At 38.4% G+C, this 23,194-nt stretch overlaps 1 protein-coding gene across 1 annotated transcript; it reads left to right on the plus strand.

Moving 5' to 3' along the window:
* The first annotated feature begins 18,403 nt into the window (after positions 1 to 18,403).
* LOC138874822 (uncharacterized) lies at positions 18,404 to 20,485 on the plus strand. Its single transcript, XM_070153607.1, has 3 exons — positions 18,404 to 18,505; positions 18,566 to 18,798; positions 20,479 to 20,485. Exons 1-3 carry the CDS (start codon positions 18,404 to 18,406, stop codon positions 20,483 to 20,485), a joined length of 342 nt encoding a protein of 113 aa, XP_070009708.1.
* The last annotated feature ends 2,709 nt before the right edge of the window (positions 20,486 to 23,194 follow it).

Below are 23,194 nucleotides of genomic sequence, written 5' to 3' on the forward strand. Positions count from 1 at the left end.
GGGATAGAAAAATTGAGAGTATACCGAGTTAGAGTGGGTACGAACCTGGCAAAAGCCTCGGCAAGAACCTCCAAGGAATCTCTAAACCCATAAAACTCAAGAAACATGGCACTACTTTCGGTCTGGGATATGATTACACTTGGGAAGAATTCAATAACTTGTCACCACCATGGCGCAGTCCTTACTATCCACTAGAGCAGTCAATACCGCATCTGGAGCAGACTTTCCAACAAGCTGACATTATTTATGGGTCAGATGAAGAAGAAGCACTTGAAGCAGTGAAGAACTTGTTTCTGGCGGACAATGATATAGATTGTTGCATTATTCTTGAGGAGGAGGGGAGGAAGGCCCTTCCATACAAGCTATGAGCAGAGAGGCACATCTCAATAATTAGACCCTCAGGACAACCAAAGCCCGACGAGCCTCGGGGTAGAAAGGCTAAAACAAACATTATTCACTGTTTTATTTACTAAATGATTTTCTTTTCGCATTTTTCAATTCCCGCAATAAGATCTTCAGTGTTCAAAACAGTTACTCAATCTATCAAAAGCATTCTGATTTTTCTTATGGATTAATATTTATTGCTATCGTTTTCTCTCCTTGCTTAACCAATACAACATTACTATTACTTGTCTTGATGAACTAATGACTCTGACATACAATGAGACAACGTAACAAATGGACATGGATTCGGAAGAAGATGACATACCTAACGAGATTATCAAAGAAGTTGAGAACTTTGAGAACAGGTCTAAGTCCAACCTGGACGAGACCGAGATTGTCAACTTGGGAGATGCAGAAAACGTCAAGGAAACACGGATCAACATTCACTTATCGCCATCAGAGAAGAAAGAATACACAGAATTTCTAAAGGAGTATGATGTCATATTTGCCTGGTCATATGATGACTTGACCGATCTAAGTACGTCCATTGTGGCTCACAAACTACCAACAGATCCAATGTGTCCACCGGTAAAGCAAAAGCTCAGAAAGTTCAAGCCTGATATGAGTTTGAAAATCAAGGAAGAATCCAACAAGCAGATGAAAGCTAAGGTTCTCAGGGTAGTAGAATACCCGACATGGTTAGCCAACATTGCCAGTACCAAAGAAGGATGGGAAGGTCAGAGTCTGTGTCGACTACCGGGATCTCAACCGGGCCAGTCCAAAAGATGACTTCCTATGCCAAATATACACATACTGATTGACAATTGCGCCAAGCATGAGTTACAGTCATTCGTAGATTGCTTTGCTGGTTATCATCAAATCTGGATGGATGAGGAAGATGTTGAGAAAACAGTTTTCGTTACGCCATGGGGAGTGTACTGTTACAAGATGATGTCATTCGGCCTGAAGAATGCAGGGGCCACCGAGATGAGGGTCATGACTACCATGATATGATACACAAGGAGATAGATATATATGTAGATGATTTCATTATCAAATCCAAGAAGGCCACTGACCACGTAGAAGATCTGTGGAAGTTCTTCAATAGACTGCGGAGATACAACCTGAAACTAAACCCCGCAAAGTGCGCATTTGGGGTTCCTGCTGGGAAATTGCTTGGGTTTATTGTGAGCCGCCGAGGAATAGAACTAGATCCATCAATAGTCAAAGCCATTAAGGAACTACCACCGCCAAAGAACAAGAAGGATGTGATGAGTTTCTTGGGAAGGCTTAACTATATCGGCCGATACATAGCACATTTTACTGTTATCAGTGAGCCAATCTTTAAAATGTTGAAGAAGGACGCTGCTACCAAATGGACCGATAACTGGCAAAAGGCCTTCAACAAAATCAAAGAGTATCTGTCAACACCACCAGTCTTAGTCCCGCCCGAACCAGGTAGACCATTATTACTTTACCTTACAGAATTAGATGGAGCTTTCGGCTACATTCTGGGGCACCATGATGAAACTGGGAAGAAGGAGCAGGCCATTTATTATCTCAGTAAGAAGTTCACCCTGTACAAGGTACGGTATTCTCTATTGGAATGCACCTGTTATGCTTTGACTTGGGTAGCTCAAAAGCTGAGACATTACTTTTGCGCCTATACTAAGTATCTCATATCGAGGATGGATCCTTTGAAGTACATCTTCCAGAAGACCATGCCCACTAGCAAGCTAGCCAAGTGGAAAATCCTATTGAGTGAGTTCGACATTGTTTAGGTAACTCAGAAAGTAGTCAAGGAACAGGCACTGGCGGACCACCTTGCTGAAAACCCCGTGGATGGAGGATACGAACCCTTGAAAACGTATTTTTCCTAATGAAGAGATATCATTAATAGGAGAAGTCATTACTGTCACACCTTCTTTTTGTCTATACCCCGAGAGGGGTATAAGGGAGTTTTTTCCAATTTAAGTGACAATCGAACGGGATTTATTTATTTATTCAAAGTCACCACTTGGGATAATTGATGGTGTCCTAAGTCACTGGTTCAAATCCCGAATCGAGGAAAGATTGACTCTGTTTTATAGTCCGCGAACACAAAAATCCGGGTAAGGAATTCTGTTAACCCGGGAGAAGGTGTTAGGCATTCCCATGTTCCGTTGTTCTAGCACGGCCACTCAACTGTTATTATTGGACTAATTATCTGATTTTAAAACACTTTTAAATCTATGTGCATTTTTAACTTTAAAACTGCTTTTATTTATTATTTTTAGGAAGATTCAACGTTATTTAAAATACACCTTGAACCACGCCACATGAAATGCACCCGTGGTCCATGACATATTTTATTTAACGTTGTTGAGAATTGTAGTTGGGTCACATGAAATGCACACCCGAGTTTAAGGAAATTAATTTAAATAGCGCGCCTAAAGCAACTACGCACTTTCAAGTTTGCGAGGGCCATGAAAAATTCAACTAATGGCACACCTCGATTTCTAAAGAGGTAAAATTGATTACCCAAGAGCCATGGTCTTAGGGGTTTTATTGAGCATGACATGCCTCAAATTATTGTAACGTGAATAGACAAAAATAGCCAGATTTTGCCAATTTTATCTAGAATCATAAACATGAAATCAACCAAACATAATTCATGTAAATCTTAACCATTGATATGAACAAAACCAACCAAAGAGAAATCATGAATCTCATAATCATACACCTCACAAAAATAATGAAAGGACTAAGTAGTTAAACTGTTAATAGAGCACGACTAGCGTAGTTAACAGCATCATGATCATGGTCCCTAAGCTTATCTGCGTCAGTTGTTAGACAATTATCATGTTACTGAATCAAAAGAAAACAACCACTGTCAATTAAAAGAAATCAATGGCCACTAACAGATAAATTGCAAGATATGTAATCCTCACTAAGATATAAAGCTACAGTGCATGGACTTCCAATCAAAATTTCTTTCAGATTTATTAATATCAGAAGCACGTAATTGAATCTTAATGCATCGAAACATGTATTTGTACCCACATTAATAATTAAGCAAACCTCATCTAATTTGTAATCTACTGATATTTTTCATGATCCATATGTTTTAGATTCCTATATCTCTTTTACCCGAGGTTTTCATCATACGTTAGTCAACTCATAATTAAATTAAGGGGAAATCAAGGAGTGGACCTGAATTTGCAGAACTTCAATTAATTCCAGGAGCAAAGAAATATAAATTAACAGCCACGAACGAACCTCGATCATCAACGAACACTCAAACAAACCCCCCACACGGGCAAAATTTAACTCATCTCCATTGAAATTAGAAGGAACAAAACTTCAAAATTCAAACGACCTCTATAACAAACCTCGAACAGAGCCTCGCGCCGGCGGAAGGAACAACGATATCACAGCAAATCTAGGGATAACAAATCGAACGAATCTGAGATGCTTAGACTCCAAAATGCTGGTTGACGTTGAAGAAGAAAGAATTGAGGGGTCATTGGTTTCGTTTTATCGAAGAAGAAGAAATAACCATGGAGAGTTCTATCGTTTTCGCTGAGGAAGAAGCTCGAGTTCGCTGAGGGTGTCTTGTATGTGATCAACGGTGGATCAGATTTTTTTAGGTCTCCTCCCTCAATTTAGGGATTAGGTACTATTATATAGGGGTAGGGATTAGGTTAGGGGTTTGGGCCTAGAAATTATGGGCTTGGGAATTATGGGCTAAGTCCAAAATTAGGCTTAAAAATGGGTTGCTCGAGCCCAAGTTTTATTCTTTCCCTGCGAACGAGATTAAAATACGACCTCATTTATTAATTAGTCCTACTAAAATAAAATAACTATTAAAATAAGACTGACCGTTAAAACAAAACTATTTTGGTATTTTTCAAGATTAAAAATAATTACAAAACATTAATGAAACAATTTTTTTGTAATTTTCATTTTTTTTAATAAAATAAAGTAAAAGAGTCAAAATTAGTTAAAATAGCAATATTAGGCCTAAATTAAATATTTACATGCTAAAATATAAAAAATCTTTGGGAGGGTCAAAAATCACATGTCTACAGCTGCCCCTCTTTGACTGGAAACACGAAGTATTTTCAGACAAAGAACGACTAGACAGGTTTTTTGACCAGACCCTTATTTAAAGAGACCAAAAGCTAACAGAAAGGAGAATGTAACCGAGACTTGGTATCTGATCTGCCTACATATACTTGGTTATATAGGAATCAGGCCATGTGTAGTTCAAAAGTGAGTGAGATGATGGAGTATACCGAGGTGAAGAGCCGATCGAGGTGCCGTTTCGTCGAGGTTCCGGTCCGTGTTCCTATTATTACATCAAAATCAAAAGAAATGAAAAAGACTAACTAAGCTTGTCAACTACGAGTTACAAGATTCCTATCTATAAGTCTTCTGAAGCTTGATCTTGTGTCTTGAGTGGTTCTTCATGCAGACTTTAGATTTGAACATTGACGCTTGCTAGTTGTAGGTGCTAGTTCATCCATCATCAGCTTTTCGGATCAAGACCAGGCATGCAGTGCTTGTGACCTTGGCCATGTCTTGAGCAGCCCACATCTTTCATCAACTTCTGCATTTGGATTAACTTCTTGCATTTCTCTTTTTTTTCTTTATGGTGACTAACTTCTGTTGATCACCTCGGACTGTTGACTCACATTCTTGTCGCGAGTTTCTTTTGTTGCTGACTTGAATTGCATTCTGAAGTGAATTCTCTTATTCTCCAGGTAGGCACCTGATTTCCAATACTCAACATGTCTTCCTTCGAAACTTTCTGCTTTCCCTTTGTTCTCCAGGTGGGCTCCTGATTGTTGTCTCCCTTTAAACATTGATGCTTCCCTTTGTTCTCCAGGTGGGCTTCTGATTACCAACACTTGTGCTGCTTTTCCTCGAAACATGAATTGCTTCCCTTTGTTTTTCAGGTGGGCTCCTGATTGCTGAACTCCTTTGAACCTTGTTGCTTTCCCTTTGTTCTCTAGGAGGGCTCCTGATTGCTGAATACTTGCACTGCTTTTCCTTGAAACTTGAATTGCTTCCCTTTGTTCTCCAGGTGGGCTCCTGATTGTTGAACTCCTTTGAACCTTGTTGTTTTCCTTTGTTCTCCTGGTAGGCTCCTGATTGTTGAACACTTGCACTACTTTTTCTTGAAACTTGAACTGCTTCCCTTTGTTCTCCAGATGGGCTCCTGATTGTTGACCTCCTTTGAATGTTGCTGCTTTCCCTTTGGTTCTCCAGGTGGGCACCTGATTTCCAACACTTGCACTGCTTTTCTTGAAACATGAATTGTTTTCATTTGTTCCCCAGGTGGACTCCTGATTGCTGAACTCCTTTGAATGTTGCTACTTTCCCTTTGTTCTCCAGGTGGGCTCCTGATTGCTGAACACTTGCATTGCTTTTCCTTGAAACTTGAACTGCTTCCCTTTGTTCTCCAGGTGGGCTCCTGATTGCTGACCTACTTTGAATGTTGCTGCTTTCCCTTTGGTTCTCCAGGTGGGCGCCTGATTTCCACCACTTGCACTGCTTTTCTCGAAACTTGAATTGCTTCCCTTTATTCTCCAGTGGACTCCTGATTGTTGAACTCCTTTGAATGTTGCTGCTTTCCTTTTGGTTCTCCAGGTGGGCGCCTGATTTCCACCACTTTCACTGCTTTTCTTGAAACTTGAACTGCTTCCCTTTATTCTCCAGTGGGCTCCTGATTGCTGAACTCCTTTGAATGTTGTTGATTTCCATTTGTTCTCTAGGTGGGCTCCTGATTTCCAACACTTGAATTGTATTCCCTTACTCACCAGGTGGGCGCCTGATTACCAATGCTTGAATTGTATTCCCTTGCTCTCCAGGTGGGTGCCTGATTGCTGAATCTGAATTGTCCTCTCCTTGAAACTACTTTTCTTTGAACTGTCTTCCCTTGTTTCTTCAGGTGGGTGCCTGATTGCTTGAACCTGAATTGCTTTCTATTTTTTAAGCTCGTGTTGTCTTTCCTTTTTCTCCAGGTGGGCTCCTGATTTCAACAAAACAGACAAAACAAAGAAAATTTTCTGCCCCAGTTTGGTTGCTGGGCACATCTATGGGTGTTAATTGAACCATGTTACCAAATATCCCTAAGAATTTGAAAGCTAGATCCCATTATCCAAGAGGGTCCTGAAAACTCCTAGTAAAATGACAGTTTTAAAGCTAAATTATATTTTCTAAAGGTATGACTTCTGCTAAATCTTGTTATCTATGAAGGTCTTAAACTAAATCTCAATATCCAGGATGGTCCTGAAAATTTCCAATTGAGTCTCATCCTAAGAATGAAAACTTCAAAACCAACTTATATTTTCTCAAGTAGAGCTTATTCTAGATCTTGTTACTCATTAATGTTTTGAATTTTAACTAAGTCTCATTGTCTAGGAGGGTCCTGAGAACTTCAAATTAAATCCCATTATCCAGGCAAGTCTTGAATTTTCTTTTAAAATTAAATTCCATTATCTAGGAGGGTCCTAAAAATTAAAAATTAAATCTCATCTCAAGAGTGACAACTTCAAAGCTAAATTCTATTTCCTAAAGGTAAAACTTACGCTAAATCTTATTGTCTATGAAGGTCTTAGAAACTTAAAACTAAATCGCATTATCCAGAAGGGTCCTGAGAACTTTAAATTAAATCTCATTATCTAGGAGGGTCCTGAAAATTTTAAATTAAGTCCTATTATCCAGGAGGGTCCTGAGAATTTTAAATTAAATCCCATTATCCAGGAGGATCTTAAAAAGTCGAGAATGAACTTACCTGAGCCATGCTTTCTTCCTGGAGGATCTCTGCAAAACGAACAAAATTTCTTTCCCCTAAACTATGCTTTTCCTCATGGAGGGTTCCTGTAGATTGAATAAATTTTCTTTCCCCTTCTCAAACCGCCTTTGTGCTGACAAAATTTGGGCACGACACTTGAAAAAAATTCAAACTTTCGAGCTTTGATTTAGACACAATTTATGTCCCTGTTTCAAACAAAGAAAACTTGTTAGTTTATAAATATGGTGGTTGATTTGCGGCCTAGACTTTTAGGGCGATTGCTCCTTCACTTCCCATGATAACTTCGATTTCAACTTGAAAGACCTTGCCTATTTATTGACTGACCACTTTCTCTATCACCCTTATCACGGAGAATACCTCTGATACGTTCAAACCTAATACCATTCATCTATTGCATTATGCTCACGCATTGACATTACAAAACCTTTGTGTTTCACATGAATCCCAAAGCAAGTCAATTGCCACTCACTCAGCGTGCATGCTGTTCTTTCCTGACTCAAACCACTGGCCTTGGCCTTGAGGTCTATTGCTCCTTCACTTGCCATGATAACTTTGATTTCCACGGAGAAGACCTTGTTTGTCACTAGTTAACCACTTTCTTTGTCAATCTTATCACAGAAAATACCTTTGATCCGTTCACCCAACACCCTCCATCTGTTGCATTGTTCATGAATTAACATGTACCAAACCTTTGTATTTCACATGAATCCCAAAACACGTTGATTGCACGCTGTTCTTTCCTGACTTATGCCTCTTTGATGTGCTAGCTAGATCCCGTTTTGTGTAGTTGGAAAGCTGGCGGCAAATTTTAAAGTCATTTCTCACTTGCTCTGACCAAATAGACTCAGGAAGAGGAAGTAAACAAGACAAAAGGAACAGAGTAAAAGACGATGGAAAAAGATGATTCCTAACAGGAAAACTACAAGGTAGAAACTTATCAGATGTAGATACCAACTCTAATGACCATGACATGTACCTGTGTCCTAATCTGTCAAACAAGTCTGATGTTCAACTCGTGTTATACCCCTAAATCGTGAAACTGGACTTCAATGCTCTGATTATCCAATCTGATTCGCGATCCTTATTTGACTTGTAATGCCCGAAGGGTTTTCACCATTAAGCCTCTCTCATTTTGTTCTTTCTCTCAACTTACCGTCGCCTTATGGTGCTTTTGAAGGTTTTCACCGTTAAGACTCTCTTATTTTTTCTTTTCTTCTTCTTTTCTCTGATTCTGTAGATGACAAGGTATTGACCATAGGAAAAACATCATACGCTCCTGGCATTGCTAACTCAGCACTCTCAAAGATTATCTGGGAGGTCTTTTTAGACTGTAATGTGGCTTTTGGACAGGGTTAGAAAGGAATGATATCACAAAGGCTCAAAACAACTAAGATAACAAGGTTAGTTTATTTACAACTTTTGGAATCCATTTTAAAACTTTGCCCCAATTCTAAAACAAAAGTCTTTTTTTTCCTTTTTGAGATGGAATTTCTAAGAAAGACTGCCTCACTCTCAACTTCGTGGGATTATAAAATATTTTATTTGGTATGACCGAACCGTAAGGCTGCCTATGTATCTTGTGGTGACAAGAATCAGGTCAAACGTAATTCACAAAACTACTTTTGTTACTATTTTCCTTTTCTCTTGTTTTTTCTTTTTTTTCTTCTTTTTTTTTCTTTTTCCTTTTTTTCTTTATCTCTATTTTTCTCTTTTTTTGAATTTTTATTTTGGAATGAACGTTCTAAAATAAACCTATGGGGACATGAATTTGATTTTCTGTATGATTCTAACTTGACTCCAAAAGAGGGGAGGTCGAAGAAATCAGTACAGGCTCAAAAGGGTATCGAATGGTATAAGTGTTTGGGTAGCTGAAAGAGGACCTCCCAATCCCTGAAAATGCCAAGTACAACACATGCAACTTGAGGATGAAAATTGAAGATCATGCACAATACTTCTTTTGCGGCTTCGACATTGATATCACTGATATGCCTTCCACTTTTCTTTAGCGCCTTGTCAAGTACAGAACCCTCATTGGGTGATTCCCTCTTCACAATGGATATCCTCCATTAATTTGGAGAAAACTTTCTTGACTTTATCTTGTAAATTGAGATGCACTTGAACTCAAAGTTTCTTGCTTCAAATAGTTGGGACGCACTCTCTTGTAACAAATTCTTGTTGTCCCATTAACTTTCCAAACTATCTGCCCCAGTTTCATATGGTTCGGGCTTCAAATGATCTCAAAATGTCCAAATCTGTACTTATTTCCCTCAAACATCTCTATCATCTACAAAATTATTTCATTGCTTCATGATTAAACTAACTTTTAAGACCAGACCTAGAATTATGCATGCATGCCATGTCACTAGAGCCAACATGGAAAGAACTATAAAAAGGAGAAGAGAACTAAACAAAAAATGACTAGAAATAACAGAAAGCAGAAAATTGCATTAGATAGGCGGTGAAAGGGTTTGAACAAAAAAATCAAACAAAACACATTGGGGTTACAACCCTAGAAAAACCTAAATAACACTAAAAAGGGTACTACGACTAAATGAACTAGGAAAATAAAAGGATAGAAGGGTTTGAGTCATAAGACAATATCCATATTACAACCTTGAATAACCCAGATAACAGAAATGACAACAAAATAAACCACCAAGACTCCTCCCCGACTAGCCAAGAAAGGAGCGTCTTTCCAATTACCAAATTCGACATCTTATCCACTGAGCTCCACATCAATATTATCAAGACCATTACCAACTTCAATCACATTGTCTTCACCAAGTAGCTCATTGACTCCTTTGACCAACCCTTTGTCATTGCAAACCATCCCAACAATCTGTGCATTGTCATGTACCTATAGAGGATTATGTGTGACACTTGGGTATTACTGCCTTGGACCACAACTATTCCTTCTTGAATCATTCTTTCTATTTCCCTTTTCAAAGCACGACAATTTTCCATGCTATGCCCTTGGACATTAGAGTGGTACATGCACCGTACAGTAGGATTAAAACCTTTTGCATACGGGCCCAGAGTATAGCCGAGGAGAGGCTCAATCAGGCCAGAATGTTTCAACCTTTCAAACAAGTTTGTGTAGGATTCTCCGATGGGCGTGAAATTATCTTTTTTCCTTTGTTTCCCTCCATGCCTCAGTTTTCTAGGATTGTTGGATGCTTGAAAATGTTGTAAAGGCGCACGAGAATTTGGGATGCTGGTGCTCGCCTTTGGGAGTGACCTAGTGGTTGGACAGATGGCTAGATGTTGTTCGGAAGATAATACTGGGGTGGATTATGTGGAGTTTGGGGATGTTCATGGGGTCAGTATTGAGGCTGAAAGCATTTAGCAGGAATGCCCATTCAATCTTGTCATTGGCGGGGCTCAGCAACATCTTTTCTATCGGTGGGAGGATTGTCCCGAGCAACTTGTTCATTCCATCTGAGCCAAAATTCGCTAATACTTTCCTTGGGTTTCTTTTCCATCTGAGATAGGAAGGAGCGGCTTGGGACAATGTCTATATTATACTGAAAGTGTCACACAAAATCTTGAGCCATGTCATCCCATGTATACCACTTATTTACATCTTGACGAGTATACCATTTCAAAGCTGCCCCATTCAGGCTCTCACTAAAATGCGCCATCAGCAAATTACCTTTCCCTCCATCAGTAACCTCTTAGATGGGCTACTGGATCTCCATGTCCATCATATAAATTAAGCTTTAGCGTTTTAGACCCTTTCAGGTTTCTGGATAGCTCACCTCGTCCTTTTTTTCCTGTACACTTTTCATTTTCAACATGAGGCTCATTCCGAAGACTCTAATTGTATGAGTCAGGAACCTTGTGGGCAACCTATGAGGGGTAATATTGGGCATCATGAGCTTTGAGTGGGTGTTCATTATCGGATCTATGAAAGGAAGATTGTTGAGAAGTTGTGATCATGAGGTAGTGGATATGACCGGAGGGCAATTTTTGGGAGAGGTAATTGGAGGATGAGTGACGAAGCTACTAGGGTGGTTGGGAAAGCTGTGATAAGCGGGTTGATCTGAAGAGTATGAGGGATCATCTGACACTATGACCGGAGTTTGGGTAAGGGTAACATCTAAGAAGCTAGGTGGTGGTGGGGGTGGTGCCTTCCCAGTCATCCAAGCCTGATACATGTTTGCCATGTGTTGTCTTAACATCCTTACCTCTTCAACCACTCATATCTCTGTTCAACCAATTGCTTTTGGGCACCAGTATCAACCAACTCGATTCCGTTGCGGTTTGTCATTGGCTTTCGACCTTATGTTGTAGGGAAAAGTTACCACTTTAAGAAGCACAAATCAACCACCTTTCTGCTATGAAGATGAAGCCATCACGTTAGCGTTAGGGCATTTAACATGTGATAATCTCACTTTGTGTGCAATGCACCTAGCCACAGTTATCAGTTCTAGAATGACTTCGAGGGTCACAAGGTCACTTGACATCATCCCAATTTTGTTCATTTCAATCTTCTCTTTTCTTTACTTTTCTAGCACTTGCTTGCTCATTTTCCTTCCTCTTTTCTTTTTTTTGCTAATTATCACTCTTTTCTTTCCTCTTATTTCTCACATCCCATAATTTCACCCCTTTTTTTCTTTTCTCTTTTTTTCTTTTTTTTCATAAAAATAAAAAATTTCGATCGAATCCTATGTAGGTTGCCTATGTATCATGACGCTGCATGAATCAGATCTTTGCATAGTCCGGGAATATCGAGAATAAAGTAAACAAACTAACGTTCTCTTTTCTTTTTTCTTTTTTTTTATTCCCTTAATGACTATTCTAATGAGAAAAATATTTTATTCTTTTTTTAGAAAGAAAATCTAAAGAATGAACCAAAAAAAAATATTTCGAATTTTTATGTGATATCCTGAAGGAAAGATTTTGAACCAAGAAATGAAAAAGGTAAAAAAATATATATTTTTTTATTTTAGTTTTTTATTACCTAAGAAAGAAACTCTAAATATAAACAACATATAAAGTATATTTTTTTCGATGTACAATATTCTAAAGTTCTAGTGAAAATAAAAAGAATTTTTTTTTTCAATTTTCATCTATTTCCCAATGAAGAACCTCAAAAGAAAATCTTTTTTTTTTGGAATTAATATCTTAAAGAAAACTTTTAAAGAAGTACTAAAAGAAAATTCTTTTTTTTTAGTCTTAATATATTAACAAAAATATAAAAGCAACTTTCTTTTTAAATTTAAGTTCTAGGTATTAATTTTCTAAAGGAAAACCACCTCAAAAGAACTTTTGTTTTAATTTCTAGACCCACACCCAATAGATGGAAACACTTTCTCATCACAACAGTTGTTGCCTCACATAGCAGAAGCCTGCTTGTTTCCTCCGCTGAACCATCCACCCGACAGTTGGTGCAAACTGGAGCAAATGAAGGCCTACCGCACGTTCATCTGGATGAGCCAATACTATACCTCCTACCTTCTTTAACTCCTATATATCTCTACCAAACTTTCTGATGATCTAACAAATTCGAGCATGTGGATACAGCAAATACACAGTCACATTTCCTTTATCACTAAGCATCTGATCGAAATTAAATGTATAGTTGGTCAATCTGTTGTTCTTCAAGTCTGCATATTTCACAGCACCATATCCAACTGCTTCAGCAGTTTTCTCCAGTTCCTCAGCTGTCCATTCTGTTGCCTTACCTCATTCTTCAAATGCTAATTTACACCGGCTCTTGGCCTTATCAAGTAAATCAACTAGCTTAACCACCTCAGTACTCCGAGTACGAAATCGTTTGCCATCATCTCCTAAAACTAGACCAAATCCTACATGTCTGGCCTTATGAAAGTCATTCTCGTTTTGGGGAAGCCATCCTGCAAGTTTTGCAGAAGCAAAGACCATTTCAAAGTGCTCTCGCTGGCCAACATCAATCACATATATCATCCACTCTGCTTTCTCTTTATTAAGCCGATACTCTTTTTTATAAGGTAAATTCTTAAGCTGATACCTTAAAGTTGCATATAGAAAGTATCATGAAATCATGTGTTTAAACTTCAATATACATTGAACTCCGAGTCCCAGCATCAGTTACACCAGTTGATACCCAAATTGAAAGCCTTGCAAACTCAAAACCCCTCTGCCCAGCTTGTTACCTATACTACATCACATAGGTTAGAGTAATCTAATCATAATGGCCTGAATTATATGGATTAATTTAAGATGGGTAATCTGTACTCAAAATCACCTCTTCAACATATATTATCATTTGCTTGCATTACACTGATTACAAGAACTCACAGCTACCTATAAGCCCTATTTTTCCACTGGAACAAGATATTTTCCTTCCCGCATACATATTTAATATACATGCAACTCTAACCTAAAATTATAGAGGCAGAGGAAGTGTCCATTCTAATATATATATATATATATTCAAGAAAAAGCTTATCCAGAGTATACTGCAGATCGAACAGCCAATTAGCCATCCATATGTCCTTTTTACACACTTTTATTCAAGTGTATTTAGCGGCACTCATGGACCCGAGTTAAACTATGGCCAATATCTCTGCTCATCTTCCTCGCAACTGCAACCTCTCGAATATATTGCAGTCTCGAACTCCCCAATTTTAGAATATCAATTTGAGGCCTGTAACCGAACAGAAGGATCCTCTGACTCAAGATCCATTAATTTTATAGTTGCTCTTCTTCCAACATTGCTCATTTTGATAAATCCTACAATTTCGCAAAAGTGAGCTCCACATCACAGAATCTCTTGTTGATGATGCATGGTTAGCAACTCTTCTGCCTCAATGACTAGACTTGCACGGCCCAGAAGATCCACCATACAGGAATAGTGTCGCCTGTCTGGAAAGACCCCATGAAGTCTCATTGACTCAAAAATCTTTTTCCCCTCTTCAACTAAACCTAAATGGTTGCAGCCCAACAGCATACACAAGAATGTTACTTCATCTGGTCTTACGCCCTTTTGGATCATTTCTTCAAACAATCCAAGGCATTCATTTCCCATTCCTTTCCGAGCATATGCATTAATTATTGAAGTGAAACCGATGATATTAGGTGAAGGAAATGCTTCAAAAAAATTCTAAGAGTACCTAATTTGTCCAAATCTTGAATATGCATCAATCAAAGAACATAATACCACAATATCAAAATCAAAACCTGATTTGATTGCACATCAGTGCAACAAATCACAGCTATACAATGATAATGCCTTTATTATTAAGTACAGACTCACTTCATCAGATGCAATATTTTCACAAACCATCTAACTGAACAACTTAAACATATCTTGGGGACACCAAGATGCATCAAAGATGACATCATTGAATTACAACATTCGAGGCTTATTTTAGGGGAGCTCTAAAATACAGAAACTGAATTTTTCAATGTCATCATTTTTCCCATACATATCAATCAAAGCCGACTGAATGAGGACATTTCCATAATCAAAGCCCAATTTCATAACAAAACAGTGCACTTGTTTTCCAAAGAGCAATTCCTTGATATAGCAGATGGGTGTTTGTCATGGTAAGTAGATCCATACCTGTATGAGAAAAATAAGACCAAATAGAATTAAAGACTTAGAATACTATGTGAGACAATAACACTTCCTATTAGACACATGCAAGACATGATTGTGACTATTTTTCTAAAATTAACCTATGTGGCTAAAAGTGGCTAAAATGCAAGATTTAGCTAAGACCCCGTGAAGCCAAGAATCTATGACTCACTAGGAAGACCGGACCCTATGTGGGTTGCCTACGTATCATGCCCCGAAAGACGAGAATCGGGTATGCGTAGTTCGGGCAGATTGGATACGGGCGAGAATTAAAAAAATTAATTTAGAGAAAAATATGTTTGTCTTTTTAAAAAAAATGATGAAAGATGTAAACTCTTTTTTGGATTTTCTTTTTCTCTTTTTTTTGATTTTTTTAAAAGAAAATGACGGGGAAAGTGCAAGCTCTTTTTTTTGGATTTTTCATTATCAATTTTTTTGGTTTTATTTTTGAAAAAAAATGTGAAAGAAAATTATAACTGGGCCCCACTTGCTTCATTTTCATACTTCAACCTCTTTTCTTTCTCATTTTTTTTTCTTTTTCCATTTGCCCTCAACTATCATTGGTCTGCCAAATGACCTTTTTACCCTTGAAGAAATACAACATGTAGCACATATGATGCATCAAGATGGTCTGTTATTTTGGGTACACCTGTCCTAGACGGACCCAACCCCTATGTTGAGTCCCCAAAGTCAGATGCAATGCAAACAAGCGTTCCTACTAGGGATCCGGCATGAGGCTATGTTATTCTAGGTTTAAAAACCTGGGTTTATTTGTTCTAGACCTGGCTTACCCGAGCGGACAGCTCGAGCCGAGGGGGGGCAGTGTATCGGGAATACAGAAGCTTCACCGGCTTTGCAACTTGTCCGAACCTCGTTCTAAAATTGGAATATGACTCTAACAGAAGAGAAGTCACACGAAGTGCACACTTCCCTGATGATTTAGAAGACTCAGAGAGAGGAGGGATTCGTAACAATTTATATACAGTTCAACAATATCAAAGCGGTAAAAAGAAATATTTAGCACGTTAAGCCCAAACATGTGAATAAAACCATATAATAAATAAATCCAAATATAACAATTATTCTAAGCTCGAATTCTTGAACCCTGAACCAGAGATTCTGGGTTCGCATCCCCAGCAGAGTCGCCAGAACTGTCACACCTCCTTTTTCACTACACCCCGAGAGGGGTATAAGGGAGTTTTTTCAAATTTAAGTGACAATAAAAACGGGATTTATTTATTTATTCAGAGTCGCCACTTGGGATAATTTATGGTGTCCTAAGTCACCGGTTCAAATCCCGAATCGAGGAAAGATTGACTCTGTTTTATAGTCCGCGAACACAAAAATCTGGGTAAGGAATTCTGTTAACCTGGGAGAAGGTGTTAGGCATTCCTAGGTTTCATGGTTATAGCACGGTCACTTAACTGTTATTATTGGCCTAATTATCTGATTTTAAAACACTTTTAAACCTATGTGCATTTTTAACTTTAAAACCGCTTTTATTTATTATTTTTTAGGAAGATTCAATGTTATTTAAAACACGCCTTGAACCACGCCACATAAAATGCACCCGTGGTCCATGGCACATTTTATTTAACGTTATTGAGAATTAGAGTTGGGTCACATGAAATGCACACCTGAGTTTAAGGAAATTAATTTAAATAGTGCGCCTAAAGCAACACGCACTTTTAAGTTTGCGAGGGCCATGGAAAATTCAACTAATGGCACACCTCGATTTCTAAAGAGTTAAAATTGATTACTCGAGGGCCATGGACTTAGGGGTTTTATTCGGAATGGCACCCCTCAAATTATTCTAACGTGAATAGACAAAAATAACCAGATTTCGCCAATTTTATCTAGAATCATAAACACGAAATCAACCAAACATAATTCATGTAAATCTTAACCAATGATATGAACAAAAACAACTAAACAAAAATCATAAATCTCATAATCATACACCTCACAAAAATAATGAAAGGACTAAGTAGTTAAACTGTTAAGAGAGCGCGACTAGCGTAGTTAACAACATCATGATCATGGTCCCTAAGCTTATCTGGGTCAGTTGTTAGAAAATTATCATGTTACTGAATCAAAATAGAACAACCACTATCAATTAAAATAAATCAATGGCCACTTTCAGATAAATTGCAAGATATGTAATCCTCACTAAGATATAAATCTACAGTGCATGGACTTCCAATCAAAATTTCTTTCACACTTATTAATATCAGAAGCACGTAATTGAATCCTAATGCATCGAAACATGTATTTGTACACACATTAATCATTAAGCAAACCTCATCTAATCTTTAATCTACGGATGTTTTTCATGATCCATATGTTTTAGATTCCTACATCTCTTTTACCCGAGGCTCTCATCATACGTTAGTCACCTCACAAGTAAATTAAGGGGAAATCAAGGAATGGACCTGAATTTGCAAAACTTCAATTAATTCTAGGAGCAAAGTATAAAAGAATCTGGCGGTGAAAATCCAATGTAGACCGTAGCCAAGAAACAGAAATTAACAGCCATGAATGAACCTCGATCGGCGACGAACACTCAAACAAACTCCGACACGGGCAGAATTTAATCATCTTCATTGAAATCAGAAGGAAAAAACTTCAAAATTCAAACGACCTCTATAACAAACCTCGAACAGAGCCTCGCGCCGGCGGAAGGAACGACGATATCACAGCAAATCGAGGGATAACAAATTGAACAAATCTGAGATGCTTAGACTCCAAAATGTTGGTTGACGTTGAAGAAGAAAGAACTGAGGGGTCATTGGTTTCGTTTTATCGAAGAAGAAGAAACCGCCCTGGAGAGTTCTATCATTTTCGTTGAAGAAGAAGCTCGAGTTCGTTGGGGGGTTTTGTATGTGTTCAACGGTGGATATGATTTTTTTAGGTCTCCTCCCTCAATTTAGAGATTAGGTACTATTATATAGGGGTAGGGATTAGGTTAGAGGTTTGGTCCAAGGAATTATGGGCTTGGGAACAATGGGCTAGGTCCAAAATTAGACTTAAAAATGGGTTGCTCGAGCCCAAGTTTTATTCTTTCCCTGTGAACGAGATTAATATACGACCTCATTTATTAATTAGTCCTACTTAAATAAAATAACTATTAAAATAAGACTACTACAACAACAACCCAGTATAATCCCACTTAGTGGGGTCTGGGGAGGGTTGTGTGTACGCAGACCTTATCCCTACCCTAGGGTAGAGAGACTGTTTCCAAATAGACCCTCGGCATCCTTCCCTCCAAGAACTTCCCACCTTGCTCTTAGGGAAACTCAAACTCACAACCTCTCAGTTTGAAGTGGGGGTTGCTTAAAATAAGACTGACTGTTAAAAAAAATTATTTTGGTATTTTTCAAGATTAAATATGATTACAAAACATTAATGAAACTATTTTTTAGTTGAAATAGCGATATTAGGCCTAATTTAAATATTTACATGCTAAAATATAAAAAATCTTGGGGAGGGTCAAAAATCACATGTCTACAATTGCGGAATCCTATGATGGTTGGAGAATGTTCTTCGATGGAGCAACAAACTTCAAAGGAGTTGGCATAGGAGCAGTCCTAATATCAGAAATTGGTCAGCATTATCCGGTGTCTGCCAAACTCAGGTTCCCTTGCACCAAAAATATGGCCGAGTATAAAGCCTGCATCTTGGGACTCAAAATGGACATTTACATGAACGTTCAAGAGCTGCTAGTGATTGGAGATTCAGACTTGCTTATACATCAGGTACGAGTAGAATGGACAACCAAGAACTCCAAGATACTCTCATATTTGCATCATGTACAGGAATTGAGAAAGAGGTTCACGAAGACGAAATTCCAGCATGTTCCCAAAGTCCAGAATAAGTTCGCCGACGCATTGGCTACCCTATCATCTATAATACAGCATCCAGACAAGAATTTCATTGATCCCATTCCAGTTAAAGTCCATAATGCCCCAGCTTACTATGCCCATGTCGAAGAGGAAGAAGACGGAAAGCCTTGGTTTCATGATATCAAGGAATATTTGGCACAAGAAGAGTACCCGGAGCTTGCAAATCCTACTCAGAAAGGCACACTTCGGAGATTATCCAACAACTTCTTTCACAGCGGAGGAATCCTGTATAGGAGGACTCCTGATTTGGGATAATTAAGATGTGTCGACGCAAAGGAAGCATCCAAGCTGCTAAAGGAAATTCATGCTGGGACCTGTGGTCCATATATGAACGGTTTTGTCTTAGCAAAAAAGATACTTCGGGCTGGTTACTTTTGGATGACTATGGAAACGGACTGCATCCAGTATGTCCAAAAATTTCATCGCTATCAGATACATGCAGACATGATAAAGGTACCTTCGAGCGAGCTCAACACAACAAGCTCACCGTGGTCGTTCGCTGCCTGGGGAATGGATGTTATTGGACCAATCGATCCTGCCGCTTCCAACGGACAAAGGTTTATCCTAGTAGCTATAGACTCTTTCACCAAATGGGTGGAATCAGCATCTTACAAAGCAGTGACTAAAAACGTCGTGGTAGACTTTGTCCGCGACCACATTATTTGTCGATTCGGGATTTCAGAGTCAATCATTATCGATAATAGCTCCAACCTCAACAACGACTTGATAAAAGCTATGTGTGAAACCTTCAAGATAAAACACAAGAATTCCACAGCCTACAGGCCTCAGATGAATGGAGCTATGAAAGCCGCCAACACGAATATCAAGAAGATATTGAGGAAAATGATAGAAAAGTATAAATAGTGGCACGGGAAGTTATCATTTGCTCTTCTGGGGTACCGTACCACAGTCTGCACATCAACCGGGGTAACCCTCTATATGCTGGTTTACGGTACAGAGGCTGTCATTCCCGTTGAGATAGAAATTTCTTCCCTAAGGATCATACAAGAAGCTGAGCTCGATGACGCAGAGTGGATAAAAAGTCGTTATGAACAACTATCCCTTATAAACGGAAAGAGAATGAATGCAATCTACCATGGTCAACTCTATCAGAACAGAATGTCCAGAGCCTTCAACAAAAAAGTCAAGTTAAGACAGTTCACACCGGGGCAGCTGGTGTTAAAGAAAATTTTTCGCATCAAGATGAAGCCAAAGGGAAGTTCTCTCCCAACTGGCAGGGTCCATACATGGTTCACCGGGTTCTGACAGGAGGAGCCCTCATACTTGCAGGAATGGACGGAGAAGTCTGTCCAAAGCTGATCAATTCTAATGCAGTCAAGTGTTATTATGTTTAATCTTTATGCTTTCCTTATATGATGTAAATTGAACTACGCCTTACCTGATTCTCGTTTAAGAGGGGATACGTAGGCAGCTCTATGGGTTCCGTCACAAATCAATAAAATTTCATTCCCTCAAAATTCTGAAGTAATTTCAGCCGATCGCCGCACGAGCAATAGTCAGAAACGTCAACCCCCCTCAAACTGGGTCAGATTTGAGGACCCTCAAAATGTCGTAGCAGTTGAGGTTGCAATGTTCTGAACTACATCATAGTCATCAGTTCATCTAAAGGCTATTTTTAATTATATATTTATGTCATACTTTTACAACATTATGCATGATTATTATTGAAACTGCTTTGTTTAGCAACGCTACCCTAATCATATAGACGGTATCACCATATCAGAGCTGAACGAGTCAAGCAAAGCCAACGAGGATACGAACTAACCTTCCCCCTTGCAAAACTCATGATTTTTCTTTGGATGCAGGCACTAGGATTGCAAAATCATTAAACATACTGTACGCCTATGGAACAAACATTATTCAAGAATACAACTCTCTGAACCGTTGCACTTGCCAACATTTGCTATCAGCACACACCAGTGATGTCCCATATGTCATAATACTCCTAGTAATCACAACGCCGCAATCTGCTATCAGCTAAGAAAACTCTACTGCATAAGGCTACCATTCTGCCTTCCGAGAATAAACATTGTCTCCATCTGCATCTGCATTACATAAAGCTACTATTCTGCCTTCCAATCTACATAAGGCTACCATTCTGCCTTCCGAGGTTAAGTTCTACCTTCATCTACATTTGCATTGCATAAGGCTACCATTCTGCCTTCCGAGACTAAACGCTGTCTCCATCTGCATTTGCATAAGGCTACTATTCTGTCGATCATTATGCCTTCCGAGACTAAACTCTGTCTCCATCTGCATTTGCATAAGTCTACTATTCTGCCTTCCAATCGGCATAAGGCTACCATTCTGCCCTCCGAGGTTAAGCTCTACCTCCACTTGCATCTGCATTGTGTAAGGCTACTATCCTGCCTTCCAATCTGTATAAGGTTACCATTCTGCCTTCCGAGACTAAACGTTATCTCCATTTGCATCTGTATTGCATAAGGCTACTATTCTGCCTTCCAATCTGCATAAGGCTACCATTCTGCCTTCTGAGGTTAAGCTATACCTCCACCTGCATTTGCATTGCATAAGGCTACCATTCTGCCTTCTGAGGTTAAGCTCTACCTCAATCTGCATCTGCATTGCATAAGGCTACTATTATACCTTCCAATCTGCATAAGGCTACCATTCTACCTTCCGAGGGTAAGCTCTACCTCCATCTGTATCTGCATTGCATAATGTTGATACCCAATTTTTTTATGTATATTTTATATGTGCAAAATACTTTCAAAATATCATATGTATGCATATATAGGTATATCCAAATGTTTTAGTATTTTTCCTAATTTTAAAAGTTTTTTAAATCAATTTATTGCCCTATTTTAGCAGTACAAAAACTAATAATTATTCCCAAAATTATTATTTTGGTGAATAATTTATTTTATTCTCATATTTATACCAAAATATAGCTAAGTTAATTTTTGCACATTTTTGTAAATTTATTTATTATTTTAAAAGTTAAATTGCATTTAATTGCAATTTTAGCCTATTTTAAGATTTAATTGCGCATATATATATATATATATAATTATATAATTGGTTCCAGCATTTTTAATATAATATCTATATATTATTAATTAATTTAGTACCTTTAATTTATTTTCAAAAATCATTTTACTATTTTTATAAAATAAAAAGGGAAAAACTGGCTATTTAAAATATAACCCCATTTTGTTTCAATTATAGCCCAAATTGATCCCCAAATAACCCAATTTCAAATCCCAAATTACCCAACCCAATTTCAATTTAACCCGACCCCTGACCCGCTTATCTGATCCGCCCCGCCCTTTCTTTTAATCCAGGTCGTTGATCATTTTGATCAATGGCCACGATCATTCCTTACCTTTTTAATTCCCTAATGACTACCCTAATCCCCTCATTCTCTTCTATCAGCTACCTCTGAAATCCCTCTCCTCTCAAACACTCTTGAACCCTCTCAAAACCCTAGCCTCTCTCACTGTCTTCTACCTCAAGCTCACCGGACCATGACATCTCAAGCCATGGATGGCCTAAACTCATCTCCCTCTGCTATCAAACACTTGGTATTCGAAGGTCCTAGGTCTGACCTCGAAGGTGTCCGTTCAGATCTCTACAGATACAAGGTTCTATGGCCCTTGTCGGTTTGCTCTGGCGTACAATGATGTTTTGAGCATGGTTCTAACCTCTCCGACGCAGATCGAACCTTTTCAAAGCCTTTATCGTTTTAGGGTTCCCCTGAAACCCTAAGCTATTCGAGGTTTTCTCTGATTTTTTCTTAGATCGGTTCTATATCTGTTCTCTACTTGAGTTTTTAAACGTTTACCCCAATTTTTCTTTCAAAAAATTACTTCTTTCCGATTTAGGGTTTCTGAAAAAGCTTAAAATGTTTCTCCGACTCTTCTTTTCCTTTCTTTGTGTGTATTTGTCACGCATGTGCTTCTACTGCTTTCTTATGCTATACATGTTCTTTTGTGCTTTATTTTTCTATTGTGTTTTGTACCATGCTCTCATGTTTTTTTGTTATATTTTCCTATACGATCTTTTGCTATGCTTTTTCGGTATTTTTGTGTTCTTCTACTGTATGTATATCCTACTGTGTTCTTAAGTTTTGTTTTCCTTCTACTGAACTCTGTTTAAGTCCCTTCTGAAAGGTTTTCTTAAACACGTTTCTTTTACTGTCGTGACTATTCTCTTATTATGCTCCTACACTCTGTCTGCTTTGAATGTTATTTGTATTTTCTTGTCTTCTCATGAGATTCTGAAAAGAAATCTCTGAGCCTGTTGCCTCCTCATCTCTGTATTTGACTCGAGTCGGAAACCCTAGAATTTGGGGGTTTCCTCCGAGTTTGGTCATATGATCAAACTAGGGTTCTGTTTGAGGACCCTTGACTCTTTCAGAATTATTTCTGGGTCTATGAACTAAGTGTGAACTTCTTTTGTTTGCACACAATTCTGATTCTTCTACACTAGACTCTTCTATTGAATAGCATGACAAATTGCTTCATGTTTAACGTGTCTGTGTGCTTTTATATATGAGGA

Source organism: Nicotiana sylvestris, chromosome 8 (genome assembly GCF_000393655.2).
Source record: "Nicotiana sylvestris chromosome 8, ASM39365v2, whole genome shotgun sequence".
Classification (NCBI taxonomy): domain Eukaryota; kingdom Viridiplantae; phylum Streptophyta; class Magnoliopsida; order Solanales; family Solanaceae; genus Nicotiana; species Nicotiana sylvestris.

Coding starts and splice junctions, on each gene's coding strand:
- LOC138874822 (XM_070153607.1), top strand. CDS start 18,404: ATGGCCGAGTATAAAGCCTGCATCTTGGGACTCAAAATGGACATTTAC. Junction 18,506..18,565: donor CAGACTTGCTTATACATCAG/GTACGAGTAGAA, acceptor CATCATGTACAG/GAATTGAGAAAGAGGTTCAC.